General features: G+C 36.9%; 1 protein-coding gene across 3 annotated transcripts in view; it reads right to left on the minus strand.

The window, feature by feature from the left end:
- LOC120515258 (collagen alpha-1(XI) chain-like) overlaps positions 1-15330 on the minus strand; it is a 286385-nt gene that overhangs the window by 58195 nt on the left and 212860 nt on the right. For all 3 annotated transcript variants that reach the window (XM_039736095.1, XM_039736093.1, XM_039736094.1), the window contains one exon: positions 12454-12561. In XM_039736095.1, the coding sequence (XP_039592029.1) occupies positions 12454-12561 (108 nt within the window). The remainder of the gene's footprint in view (positions 1-12453; positions 12562-15330) is intronic.

The raw sequence follows: 15330 nt of genomic DNA on the forward strand, positions 1-15330 counted from the left end.
CTTTAAAATTCTCCAAGGTATTGATAAAGTGGACCCCGCCAAATTCTTTCATCTTAAGGGTGAATCACATACTCAATACCACCAGTGGAAATTAACGGAAAGTGCATTAAGGACTGAAGCCAGGAAGCCATGAGAATCTGGAACTAACTACAGAGTAATGCAGATGAAGCAGAAACCCTGAGAACCTGTAAGAAGAATTTGGATGAGATACTGGAACAGATTAGCTATCAGCTAAACAAACAAGTTTGATGGAGTGAATCCTCTTCTCTTGTTTGACAAATTTCTTGTGTTCTTGAGTTTTAACTAACACAGAAAACAGTAACACCTATGGGAAAAACACACACATCAAAACAGTGGTGTCCATAAAAAGGAAGCACACAAGATGGTGACAAAAATAATTTAGTAATCGTAACTCATTGTTGTATGTGTTTCATTGTTATTTAAACCAAAATGGGGGATAATTTTTGAAGGCAGGTAATGCTTCATTTTTTAAATGACTGAATTAGGTATTTGTGTTGGTTCACCGACAAAAGCGTGATAGACATATGCGCCCCGACAAAACCGCGACGGACAAATGAGCGCCGACAAACCCGCTAACTGGTTTTTAACAAATGCGCGCCAACAAAATTGCCACGACAAAATCGCGAGAGAGGCCAAGAGAGTGGGACGCGTACGTGTGCATTATGTACACATTATGTGCTAGGTTATAACTGTTATAACTGCTGATGGCATGCTGCGAACAAATAGCGCAGTCGAGGGTTGGCATAACGCGTCGTATACAAAGCGGAATTACCAGCAGTCAGGCAGCCAGCAAGTCTAAATACGCTCAACTATCAAGATGTCTTGCTGCAATTCTTCCTACATATGCAGGGCGTGATCTTAAGGACTATCTGCGTGCCGTGCTGATGGCATGTCGCGTCTCATAATATTGACTTCTAACATAAACATTATTATATATGCTTTAAACTAGTAATTCATATTTAATGAAACTTTTGCGATTTTGTTGGCACGATTTTGACGCTGCATTTTAATCGGCGCTATTTTGTCGGCGCTCATATGTCTATCGCTCAAATGTCGGGTCACAATTTGGGTTACCTTAAAAGAGTTTTAAAGGATGCATTAGCTTTGGAAATTAGGTGAATTCTGTATACAAGTACAATAAATTGGCATAGATTTCATACAGTGCTTTTTACAAAAAAACACTACCTGGTGCCATTAATATTTTTTTCTTACTATTAGCACCAATGCCTCTGTATATTAAATATCATCATCTTAGTAATGTTATTATTTTTTTCTGGGTAAGATCCTATTATACCTTTCTCTGAAGGCAGACAAGTGAGACCACAAGTTTCCTTTAGATCAGATCAGAACACCACTAGCACAATAATTGTTATTACAAAATGAGACATTAGCAAGATGAGAACCTATCACATTGTGGTGTCAACACCCTCATTTTAGACATTAGATCACACGCTGAAAAGAAAACTATCAACTATAATCTTTTTTAGTTCTATTGTACTAAGTCTGCCTAATGATAGGAGCCTGTGCCATCACAGCAGCCAATTATTGCAATAAGCTGTGAATAAATGCTTTCATTTTAATAATATACTTCAAAATAAAGACAATGCTTCCTAATAAGGAACCAACTGGAACAATCATCTAATGCTTCAGAAAAAAAATCCATTCAATTGCCAGTAATTGAAATTGCTTTAGAACTAACTTATTCATGTTGAAGAATTTAATTGCATATGATAGAAGGTCACTTTCCTCAATGAAGGTGTTCTCATTCCCTGTCACAAAGAAAAGGACATATGAGAAATTAACACAGATCATTTCTGACCAATCGTGTGATTAAGTGATGCTGCTCGGGTTCAGGCATTATAGTTTGTGGTCACCGGGAAGCTTGCCGATCTTAAAATTCTGCCTCATGGCACATGTTCAGGGCACATTTATAAAATTAACTCTTTGCTAACAAGTTATTTACTTTAGAGCTTCTAATAAAATCTCTAGCGCTCCTGTATGTTTAGTAGTTTGTTCCATTTGGAATGACAGAATAAAAAGTAAGAGCTTTTAATTATCACAGAAACGTCACACAAGTGTGTAGATCCATAAAAGTGAATGGAAAGACAGTTAAATTGCTGTAAAACAGAATGCGGATAACAACAACAGAAGATGTGTACACTTGTTGTTAAAAGTGATTTATTTTTAAAATAATGACCATAGCATAATGAAAAAATAAACAACATATAAATAAAGAAAAATTTTTGCCTTATACATAATAACAGGTAATAAGACTACAAGAGCCAGGATCTTCATAATAATTACTAGGACTGTATAATTACAGTGTTTTAATGTTACTTGCTAAGAGCAAAAAAAAAAAAATTGTCATACTGACTCAAAAGAATAATTTATCTTTACTGTAATACGATGTTTTCTAACTTATTCAGATGGGCTAATTCATTTGAAACATGCAGCATGGGAAATAAATATAGCCTTGAGTTAAATACACTTTAGCTTACTGCATTAAAGAGGCAGGCAAGAAGTGCTGCACTACTGAGACTCAAGCAGTTTCAAAACATCTTGGACTTTACTAGAAGCAAAATGTACACCTGAAGTACCCTTCAAATACGTGGCATGCAGCAAGTATATGGATTTCCTAAAAAGAGGTTGGGCTACTGCTGTTAACTTTGCATACTGTCTTATATTGGAAGTACATGATTTACAAAGTGTGTACATTAAATTCCACTTTCAATTACTATAAAATAATGAAGACTGATCATTTAATTGATTTGGGCAATCCTGCAATTTGGACCTAGAGACCTAACTGAATGTTCTTCAAAGATGGCAAAGTGTTGTTTGAGTGACAGCAGAAGACCAGTCTGCAACAAAAGATACGAGACAAACTGTAAAGCATAAAGAGCAGACTAGAGAGGAGAGAGCCTGTTTCATATCTATTTATCTATTGTTCTTTTCATACAAGAATCAAATGACAAAGAAAAAAATCAGAAAAAATAAAGAGTTTTGTATACCACACATAAAAACGTGCAGCTAGGAAGAATATAAGGAATCAGCTGAGCAGAAAAGAAGCTAAATGTTGATACTTCCACTGCATCTTAGAAGACAGCTCTTTTACCCATCCTTCAGGAGGGACTGGCGCATCACTCTCCTTCTCCCAATACCACTGTGTTGTGCTCCTACTCAGCTTTTTTATTTCTCTCTCTTAAGCTTTCTCTTTAAACTTCTCATATTTCAAGCCTTTATTTCTCTTCCTTCTCCAATCACCTTCCAAACATAATCCTAATTACATTTTTAAAAGTAATGGTTCTTTAATGGCACTTTATGGTGCTTTACTGATTTGTGTGAATTACTGATATTTCTTGACAATGCACCATTTCCTTCTGGGAAGGGTTCTTTCTGCTTTGAAAAACTTTCCTAATCTGTACAAAAAAACTGAAATCTTTAATGTATGGTTGGCTACCTAGCAGGACAGTAACAGATTATGAAAACTGTGTTAATGTACATATGTAGCAAGAGTCCATTTAAAATCAGGAACCCATTGATGTTTTGTAGATCACTTAACATTTATTAATTGTTATTAACTGTATGGTGCCTGTTATGGATCTAAATGTATAAACATGATTCCATGTTTCACTCTGTGGAAAGAAGTGGTCTTTAAACTGTCATACCAGGATTACTTCCGGGCCATATGCTACAATACCATAGAGGCTCAGGAGTGTGTCTAGCAAATCCTGGAGCCATTATTTTAGTGCTTTCTTGTGGCTGTTGTGCTTTTCTGGTCACATCTCAGACTTTACATTTCCAGGTCTCAATAATAGCTTCCCCACTGTCTGCCATCTCAAATGGGTGTCACATCTCTTTTTGTTATAGTTAAGCCAGGATCCCTCCCCTCACTTATGTTTAACTTTCTTTTTTCTGTCTTTGTTATTTTGTTTTCATTATCATTCATTTCTTTCCATTGTTTTTGATAATTTTGTTCTGTTCATTTTTATGTTTTTTATTTATGTATTATTTGTTATTTGTTAATTGTATTCTGATTAGTTATCACTGAGTACCTATGTGTGTTTTGCTGTTCTCCTGTGTATATTTGATTGGTTTTCCCAAAGCGCAGGGCTACCTGTCCACTTCTGTTGAGGGACTGCCCCATCCCTATAAAGGATTATGTGAAATCAGTCCCTTGCAGTTAGTTTGAATGTGCTTTGGTGGAGTAGAGATTTGTCTTTGTAAGTGTTACCTTCATTTTATTTTCATTTATTTTATAGTTTCTTGAATATTTTTGGCTGTACTTGGATTACGTTTACTGTTTTTGTTGGATCAGGGTAATCTTTTTTGCCTCCTTTGTTGATATTCTTTGCTATGTTGTTAATAAATGCTCCTTTCATTAAGAGATTCCGGTTTTACAATTTTCCCTCTTATGAGATATATTTTGAGGGTCTTTTGTTAATTTTAAACTTTAAAAGTCTCGACAGACCAGAAGCCTTCCTGTTTCTTAGGATCAGGGTCCACTGGGATCAAACCTAATTTGGGACAAGACAATTAAAATTTGTTGTGGGTCTTTTTGAATGTCTCGCCTTTTTGCCATTTGTATGCTGCTGCAATCACAACAGTTTTTGTTCCAGGTATGCTCTGTCTTCTGCTATCTGCTGGCTCAGAGGGGCATTACTGGTCTCCCAACAACCTGGCATGTCCATATTTTCTCTGTTACCTTGTGCCAGGTTCTTTGCCCTTGTTAAGATTAGGTTTCATTTCTGTTTTGTTTTTGTCGTTCTTGTGGATCTTGGGTGGACCTTTTCAGATTTATTTTATTTTTTGGAACATGAAGCTTCCGCTTGTGATAATGGTTTTCCTATCTGGAATCCATTTTACTCGGTTGAATTACTTTTGCATGTTTTTTGATGCCATTTTGTTTTTCATGGGTGCTGCCATTTTGTGGCGTGGTCATGAGATCAAAGTATAAATGTTACGAGGAACACTTCCTATTCATCCATTTAGGGAGTGAAACCTGAAAGAATGTGTTCTTGGCAAATTAATCCTTATAAACAAAACATTTAGAATTCTGATTTTTGGCTTGACAACTGTATGTTTGATTTTCTTGTCCACAACTTTACTTCTGGATTCATTTTAAATTATGTTCTGCCTCACTGTTTCTGGCTGAACAGACCTCTACTATAGGCGAAGACTAGTGTCTTACTGTCGTCTCATGGGGGAGTTTTATCAGTTTCATGCCATGGCTCAAAGACCTCACTCTTTCTCTGGTTTTGGGGGCTCCTTAAGCATTTCAGTATATATCCTGGACAAATTGCACCACCTCTGTACTGCCCACTCTTACATGTACTTACAGGCAGAGGTACTCTATGCTATCTATCTATCTCTATCTGGGCCATGAAGAGTCCTACAAAAAATATAAATAAACTTACAAAGAATTCCCAGTTAGAGCTAATTATAGAACAAAAATTCTGTATTTACTGAACCTGCTTAATTCAGTTTGAGTGTCACAAGAAAGCAAATCTGTCTGAGCATCATTAGGTATGAGCCAGGAACAAACACTGGACACACTGAACAAACTAGGTGCTCGAGCCTCTCAGGGCATCCAGTGTAGTCATAGTTTTTCAGTTAGCAAGAATCACAATCCAAATATTGTTGTTCAGCTAAACAGATAAATAAAGAACCTAAACCTCCATCAAATTAATGATGCAAAAGCAGAAATGCATCTTGGACTATGAAAGGAAATTCTAGTCTTAGGAGGAAATCCTTGCAAACCTGAGGAGAACGTGCAAACTTAATGCAGAAAACACTCCAGCAAGGATTTGAGCTGGATCTTAGATGTGGTGAAATTACAATAGTAACAGCTCTACATTATATGACTCTGGTGGGCAATATCTAATAGAAAGCAAGCTTTGTGACAACCTCTTAAAAACCTGTACTATTCTGAGAAGTTTAAAAGAGCTCAGGATGCATATTAAAGTTTTATTCTCTCAGTGACTTGAAGACTTTATTAGTTTCTTAACTTTAACCTTGAAAATCTTGGGCAACAGCTTTCCCAAGAGGGGAGATGAATCAAAGGCAAGGTAACCTCTGCTGCATCTGACATTTACCCTTCATTCACCATTTGCAAATAACTAGATCCCAGAAGCTTCATCTTATTATCAGTTTGCAAATTTTCTTGATAAAAGAACAGGCAGAAATGTTAACCTCCTTCTGTCGAAGCTCATTAAAGAAATCACCATGTATACCAAATATTAGGAATCTAATGGCCTTCGTCCTACACAAAAATGGTTAGAAAGTGCAATTAATAAGTCTGAATCAACTGCGTTATAACTAATTAGAAGTCAATTATCCTCTGCGACTTACTGATCCGTATTTGCCATTATGACTGGACATAGGTAATTTCATAGGTTTTCACAATAAATAAGTAAATGGATAGTAGCAAAATGCATTATGGATAAGCACATCTTCTAGAAACAGTTTAATTTGTGTATGGAAAGCACTTTTAATCAGGATGATAAGAAGCAGAATTTAACAGTACATTATGTTTGAATGGACTGTCTCTCTCTCTCTCCCTCCCTCTTTCACTTCTTCATAAAATTACTTTAATGAAAATCTACAAAAAAACAGCATTTGGTACCATATTTGTTTCTTAACATTGTTTCTCAGTTTGATTGATAATGCACTGGCTAATGAAGTGTGCAGGCTTTTAATAAGGCATAATGCTACTCTGTCAAGGCCACATTCAAACCCCCATATGCCCCCTGGGTGTTGAAGCTCAAAAGGCCTCAAAAGGATCTCACCTCACCTAAATACCTCCTCTGAAGACGCCTCCATTAGACACACGCATATACTCACAAATTATCAAACCTCACCTACATATGTAAAAAAATAAATCAGATGCAGGGACTGATATGAAAAAGTCCAAAACTTCACCTTCCTTTTTTGTTCATTTCTGTATTACAATGAACATAAAAAACTAACTGATGAGCATAACATCACATCTGCAGGGAATCAACTTTCTTGAGATATGAAAATGAATTGTGTTTAAAATAATTACTTAGGAATGCTTTGGAATCTTTCTATTTATTTTTTTCATCTGATGCCTGCTGACTCACCGGTAAGAAAAAAACACAAAATGATATACCGTTCATGCAAGACATCAAGCTTTATGGGGTTCCTCCCATTTTTGTCCCTAAAGACATTTTTGGACCATATTTTGTGCAGGAAATTACGAACTTATGATAAAGAGTAAAACCAATATGTGTCTTCAACAAAAATGATCAGAAGGACTTGAAGTTGTGCACGTCACATGAACGGACCACAAGAGTTCGCCCACTAATGGGATATGAGGGGTCAAAGTTACTCCCAAAACTTAAAAAAAAATGGATTGGTAATACAAGCATGAAAAGTATTGTTTTATACTATTTCAGAGTTTCTGATTCTGACTATGACATCTGGTTCTTTACTGGTGGTCATAGTCCTCCAAGACCCACTCCCAGAAGGTTTCAAATGACAAATTTCAAACGTACAAATGTGGGGCATTGTTTTAGACTCCAAGGTCAGTGATTACTGTAATGTTATTTTAGATTTTTGATCCTTTACTAGCATCACTAACACTACATAGTCCTCTATTAGAAGGTGAAAAATGAAACATTTCTAATACAATTGAGAATATTTAGACATTAATATTTCAAATACCTGACACAACTATTCTTGTTTTTTATGCACTTCTACCTCATGAAGTAAATAATTACATTTCTTATAGAAACCCTTATTTAGGCCCGCTTACACTAATATAGTCTTATTAAACATTTTCAAAATACCTACTTTTGGTAAAAAGGTGATACATAACTGAGCATTTTGGAGCTGAATAAACTAAAATACAGGAATGGGGATGCCTTGTTTGGGTTTTGGCGTTGTTTGGTGCCACTTATCTCTTGCAGTGGCTTCATTGTCTGCCACGTTGCCATTCATGTCTATGTTGGTGAACCTGCACAATTGGACTACATGTTGATGCTAAAGATGCTAGAAGTGCTGATATCAGCCCTCTCCTGACTAACTGTAAGGCCATTCTCAGTAGTGTCAACTGCAGCATTTATGTACTGCTTGTTAAAATCATTATTATCATCATCATTATTATATATTTTATTTTAAACATCAGGTATAGATTTCAGTTAAACAGTGATATTTGATTGTATGTCTTTGTAGTTTATCAATTCACTGCTCTACTGGCCTTTCATTTTGAATGATCATCCATTTGGACTTCACATCATCATAGCATATCAAATGTTCCATCTCATAAAAGTGACCTTTTAGATACCTGCTCAGGTTGTGCTAACCCATATCAACTAACCAAAAGCCTTATTTTTTTTTTTTTCAAAGCTTTTTGTTTAGGTCTGATCGAAGTCAGTCAGAAGTATGTGCTAGATAGCCGATTGTTGTAAGCACTCGTACTATTATTAGGCATTTTATTCTCTTACGTACTGTATGCTAAGGCCACTTTCTGATCTGGTCCACGGAGTGTTCACGCAAGTCACCCTAATGGTAGATCGGACCATGCGTTCTGTCTTAGTTGAATAACATAACTATGAAATAATGCTTCACCTGTTCACCAGTTTACTAATATGGGAAAGTTGTTTTTTGTTCCATAAAGGATAAAACTTTCTATAGAAAGCTGATGAGTATCAAATGTAATCCACCTGAAGCTAAGCATGTTTGGCCCCAGCCAATACTTGGATAGGATGCCATTTTGGAACAGCTTGGGATGCAGCTGGAGGAGGTACTGGTGAGGCCATCGGGGGGCACTTTCCCTGTGGTCTGTGTGTGCCTCACTGCAGTGATTGGGACACTGTGCTGAAAAAAAAATTCTGACTTTCCTTAGTCATAAAAGATCCCTGAGCATCTTTAGAAAAGAGTAGGGTACTTCCCAATTCCCTGGCTAAACTTCCCATCATGGTCTTATCCATTCTGGTCCTTCATCATGTTCTGTCCCTTATTGAATAGCTGTCTCTCTCGCCCCTTCGCCACCTAATAGCTAATGTGTGGTTAACGTACTGGCACAAGAATGGTTGTCGTTGCATCATTCAGGTGGATTCCACACATTGTTGGTGATTGAAGTGGTTTTCCACTGTATGGGTAAAGTGCTTTGATTAGGGTAGAAAAATGCTATATAAATGAATTAAGAATATTAATTATTATCATATAGCATAGTAATGAAGGACAAAGTCAGAACCAGGGCTGTAACAAATGGAACAAAGTACTAGACAGGAGTTGGACCCTAGATGGCCTGGAAAAGTATTGTATATACTGGCAATATCGAAAAAGAACCATTGTACCTAATACTCTATATGATTCCATGAAGGAAGGAGAAGGGTCATACAGAGACAGCAGTAGAAGGATAAAGCATATGAAGAGGTAGGAAAGTGGACTAGTAAAGTTTGATACAGAGCGACTAAGTAAAGTTTGATACAGAGCGACTATACTTTTAGTGTGTTTTTCCTTTACTTCAAACCTTCTGTCTCATATTCTCTGTATGCTTCTGTGATTCTTCATTTTTGTTCAGCTAGGCCTCCTTGGTTTTATTTGGGCATTGGGGAGTGCTCACAAGTGTCTCTTTGAAGTCATGACATAAATGCACAGTACCACAGTATTTACAAAGTGCCTATTTATACACAATCAAAATTAAAGTAAGTATTGCCCTCCTCATAACAAGACAACAACTGAGTTAAGGTAGTGTAAATGTTCATGCATTGTTCGTTGATAGGGCGAATTCTGAAGCAAAAAATGTTTCACCCAGAATCTGGGATTTAACTTGCATGGAAAATCTTTGTGCTCATACAAGGAAAAGATAAGTTTGAGATTTCTAAGATGACAATTTCCAGTAGAGAGCCGTGCACAGGGTTTGCCATACAAATGTTCTCACAAGGTCAAATCAATGGGACCTGAAAACTATTATTATGGCTCAATAACAATTCTTCATTGATGCATACAAAAAGCGTAAGAGATTTTGAAATGTACCATTTTAAAGTCTTTGAGAGGGCTGAGACTTATCCTAAAGTATCTAGCAAAGGCTGTCTGCATAATGTTGCTAGTAAGGATGCTTTCATGAATACTCTAATACCAGTCAGAAAGAATCCAGAAAGAAAAACACCCCTGGTAGAATGAATGAGAAGTTCCCACAGTGCCTATGTCAATGCTTTCCATCATCATCAGCAGAGATTTGGTACCCTATACATAGTATGGCTAATTCTTTGAATTAGAGCCCAACAAGTTAAAGAGATGGTAGTTCATTAACATTCACCATTAGGATATTAGCAGCTGATTGCTAATGCCAAGTAGAATCTGGACTGCTGCCGTGCTGTCATAGACTAGGATCAGGTTATTTCCATTGATGAGTCTTTCTTCCCCCTGACTCACCAGATTAGTACATATAAACAATACAGATAAAGACCTACAATAAAAGGAATAGTAGTGTGGGCCAGCATTGCCTTGATTGGCTGGTTTATTCTGTTGTTTGTTTGTGGGTCTGTTTGACCATCTGGCAATACTTGAAATCAAAGAGATCTTCTATTATCTATCACACTGCATAACCTTTAATTGTAGATGTGCTTTGTGCCAATGTCCAACACAGCATGCATAACAGTATATGGGTTCCATCACCTTGGAAAGCCAACATGACGTCAGTCTCCTTCCATGATTAGATATGTTCTTGGAACTATCTCCAGTATAGCACGTGTTGGTTATTCTAAGACACCCACCAGTATCTGTAATAGACTTTTGGTGGACCTTTTCCTTTTTGATGAAGCAGTTGTCTAGTGCTGGTTTAGACAGCATTCACTACTTTAAGCCTCGATGCACAAGGAATAACTGCTTTTATTTCCAACTGTGTTGGCGCTACACACTACTAATAATGCTCTTGACTAATAAATCATTCCTTTGCTCTGGATTAGTACTGTTTTCTTACACATGCGCTACCTATTCTGTAAGTTTGATGAAATAGCTTGTTTCAGTCATAATTCATTTTCTAGAATAACTTATTCTGATGGTAGTCTCAATAGTAAAATGCTACACAGAGCATACCAGACTTCCATTTGTCTCCACCAACGCCTGGGGAGTGAATCCCTCCGGCATGTTCTACATCCACATCACCAGCTGTAGGAGGTTACCCCGAATTTCCTTAGTAGGTGCGAAACCATGATAAATGGCTAACAGTGACTCTGCTATAAGACAATGCTGGGTCTTCAAGACCTTGATCTTTTTGCAGTTACAGGGCCCAAATCTCTTTTATTAGCCTTTACCCATGGCTGCATTCTTTTAGCCACTACCAAAAGTTTGTCTTAGTTAATTAGGACAGGAAAGAAGCTTCATCAAATCATTAGCTTCACCTAAACACTTTTCTCCTATTTCGTCACCACAGTTTAAAATAACACCTGCAGTACTGCTACCATTCCCTCAACTCCAATCTCATGATTCATCTTTAGTCACTTGGGAACAAGTATCATAAGTATTGTAGTCTCATATTAGAGTAGCTCTCCTCACTCAGTAGAATCAATCAAGCCACTCTAATCCCATTAATGATACTGATGAGACATTAGGGACAATTCTATTACATTCAAAAAATAGATTATAACTCTCAACAAAACTTGACACTTAAAACCCTTACTGGTGTACTGGCTAAACAGTGTGGCAGCAGTTAAAAATAAAATGGAATCAAAAGATGGATTGTAATATATTAACAAGCCATGGTCATAAATGGAGGGAGAAAATACATAAATAATGATCAGAATGTGGACTGAGAATGGTTGTGAGGGAGAAACTAAAAAGAGACATTTCACATAGTCTAAGCCAAAACTCAAGGCATAAATCAACATGTTTTTTAATCCAAAAACTCAGACACCTAGGAAGTGTGTGATGCTGACCTTTATACCATTGCAGTAAAGACATCACATGTCACAAACTCCTGGTTGGCCTGCGTAGCAACAGCCTGGCATCACAATCCCCAAACGATGGTGTCCCGAGTATTAAAAACAAAATGGCGGAGTGGGAAGACGTATTTTCAAAAATAACATCTTCAGAAACATTCAGAATCATAAGACCTATATGGCTATTTAATTCCATGTCATCTAAATTCCCAAAATGATATCTCCATTGGTATTAGAGGCAGAGAAAAAGGCGGAAATAATATAAAACAGTCCAAATTATGACCTCTGGGGGGTTATATTACCTGCTTTAAGACATTTAGGATTAACCTCTCTGCAAAATGTGAAATATATTAACAAAAGAGTAAAGAGTGTTTACTGTATGTAATAAAATATTGGCACATACTAGTGGTCAGTTTTTCATGACTACAGATTGCTTGTTTTACCTTCAGTGCCATTTCATATTTCACATGTTTGTTATGTACAGTAATTCAGAGATTTAAAAACTACTTCATTTGAAAAGTTTTACCTGCAGACCAATTGGACCTGGAGGACCAGGGAAACCACGAGGACCCTCATCACCTTTCTGGCCAAACATTCCTTGCTGACCTCTGGGACCTGGCTCTCCATCTCCTCCCTGAAAAAAAATATGAGTCATTAAATATATAACAAATAATAATTTTTGGGAATCTTTCCTAAAATAAACTTACCCATAGTCCATTTTATAGTGTATGCTATAATCAAGGTGAAACCCAGCACCATTAATGCTTCAGAACTATTTCTGCTCTGTAGAGTTTTATTCATTTAAGTCCACTTCAGCCAACACTGGATTCAATGAGTGCTACATAGCTGGCTGACACAAAGTGGAGGGCTCTCAGAGTGGCCTAAAGTGTCTCATAACCTTTGATTTTTGCAGAATGTGTCATTCATACTGCAGAGATGCTGTCATTTAAAGCATTTGCATTAAGAGCCAGCATGATATGTTTCCAGCAGTAGCAATTGTATATATTAGAAATGTGGGATGATTTCTGAGTAAGAGGTCAAAGTATAGTTCCATTACTTTAACTGCTCCATATCAAAAGCTGTGATATCTGCGTAGGATCAATAGATGTACAAATCATCTGAATGTGTTATATCTTTATTATCAAGAAAAAGGGAATAATTTTAAACAACAAAAATTTAACTTATTCCCACACTCCTGCCCTAAGACAGATTAGTACAGTGCGAGGGAGGAATATAAAGTATCAGACAGTTAGAGGCAAGTTTTAGATCAGCTTAAGGCTTCATGTGCGCCTGCTGACATTTTTTATTAAGTGTTTACTGGTGTTTTGCATTTAGCAAATACTAGCATTTACAAATGATCAATTTCAGTGAAAAGAAGTTAATATAAAAATTATCCAGGTGTACTAGTCATATTCCTGTTTAGAAAATAAAAAAAATCTCAGCACAAAATCCAAGAGAAAGGTTAAGTTGTTTGTAATAATCCACCTTAAAAAAGGATAAGTGTCTGTGTATCTATTCAGTGTTATGTCTCTGTCATTCCAAAAGATGGATTAGTAGCAATAAAATGTATTGAATTTATCATTCAAACAAATGGTGCATCACATTAACGCTGCTTTTACAAATCTCATACCAAATGGCATATAATAGAGACATAGGCTTTGCATTTGTTATTCCAACAGATGTTGTATCACAAACTCTACAAATAGTTGTGATTCGCTATCTATTGGAATGACAAAAGCAATGTATTTTATTACTACATGCATAACAAAATATATTCCAACAGATAGTATACTGCAAATGTTAAACACTGAGGTCTACAATAATAGCATAGATTTAAACCTGTCTTACATGGCTATCACAGCTATTTATATATAACTATATATAACTAATATATATATTGTTATGGACGGCCTGGGCCCATGCCCGGCCGGTACACTTCTTCCTTGTAAGGACCGGGGGAGCAAGTGTGGACAGAGCTGGCATCCCCACTGGGTGGCAGTGGTGCCTCAGACTCCTGCAGGGCTTCATGTGAGATGGAGTTGGATACAGCCTTGTTGGGATCCGGGGGCACTGCAGTTGCTCCAGAGCCTGTAGGGGCGATCCTTTTATCACACCCGGAAGTGCTGCCGGAAGTAGGTCATCAAGCACCTGGAGTACTTCCAGGTTACATATAAAAGGAGCCAGCAGACAGTGCTCGGTGAGCCAGAGTCAGGAGGTGGGAGTCAAAGCTTGGAGGAGGAGTGGAGGAGAAAGAGATAAAGAAGAAGAGAGTATTGTGTGGTATTGTTCTTTTCAGAATGTGTTGTGTACTTGTGGGAGAGTAAAGTGAAGAAACAAAATAAAACCCGTGTGCTTTAATAAGTGTGCCTCCTGCGTCTCTCTGTGTCAGGTTGGGTGGCTGGTACATCCCCTACTGGTGTCACTATATATATATATATATATATATATATATATATATATATTTATATATATATATATATATATAAATGCTAAGGTTATATGACTACTAACAAACTACTAGGTCTTATTTATTTGAATTTTTGAATGCATTTCTAGAAATTACAAAATAGAAAATTCAAAATATGCTGCAGATTTAGAAATTTGCATAACATATGTGAACCTCATTGAGGAAAACACACTGTAATATCTAAATGGATTTAGATGATCATATGGTGGTTGAAATAGTAGAACTGAAGGTAATCCATACTTTTAGAAAGCGTATGCAAATCCTGTAATTCCTGGCTTTGAATGAGAGAGCTTCTAGATTTTTAAATGTTTTTATTGCCCTATTCATATTTTTTGTTAATACCACTCACAGTGATGTGAGTGGAAAGGAATTTTTCCAGATTAAAACTGATCAAACTTGACCAAACCGCCAGCCCTGTAATATTATGAAGGGAAACCAATGAACAAGCTTTTGTAGTTTGTAGAACAGAATGGAAGAACGATTTCGTTACAAGTGATGGTTTGCAAAATACAAGCTAATAAAAATACTGTAGATATTCTGTCGTTTTAAATCCTGAATAATAGCTGTCAGACATGTACACCTAGGCAGCATCTTCAAGACTCTGCCAGGGTAGGAACAACGGATCCAGGGTGATCCAGCTGTTGACCCCTTCTTTATTTTTACACATAGAATGGTGAAAGAAGTACAGGAGGACCTTGCATGTGACTTCCTTATCAGACTTGGAAGTCCTGCTGCCTTCCACCTCGGCAGGCATTCAAGAAGATGGCAGACCTGAAGTCGTCCTTGATTGTTGAACCCGTATCTAAAGAGACAGAGCTTGATTCTTCATAGAAAATGTTAAGAATTTAGACCATTATGGCCCCAAATATTGTTGTGTTGCCTTTTCATTTACAACGAACATTAAAACGGGGACACTGCAAAGGTTCCCAACCCTTT

This window comes from Polypterus senegalus, chromosome 14 (genome assembly GCF_016835505.1).
Source record: "Polypterus senegalus isolate Bchr_013 chromosome 14, ASM1683550v1, whole genome shotgun sequence".
In the NCBI taxonomy this organism is placed as follows: Eukaryota; Metazoa; Chordata; class Cladistia; order Polypteriformes; family Polypteridae; genus Polypterus; species Polypterus senegalus.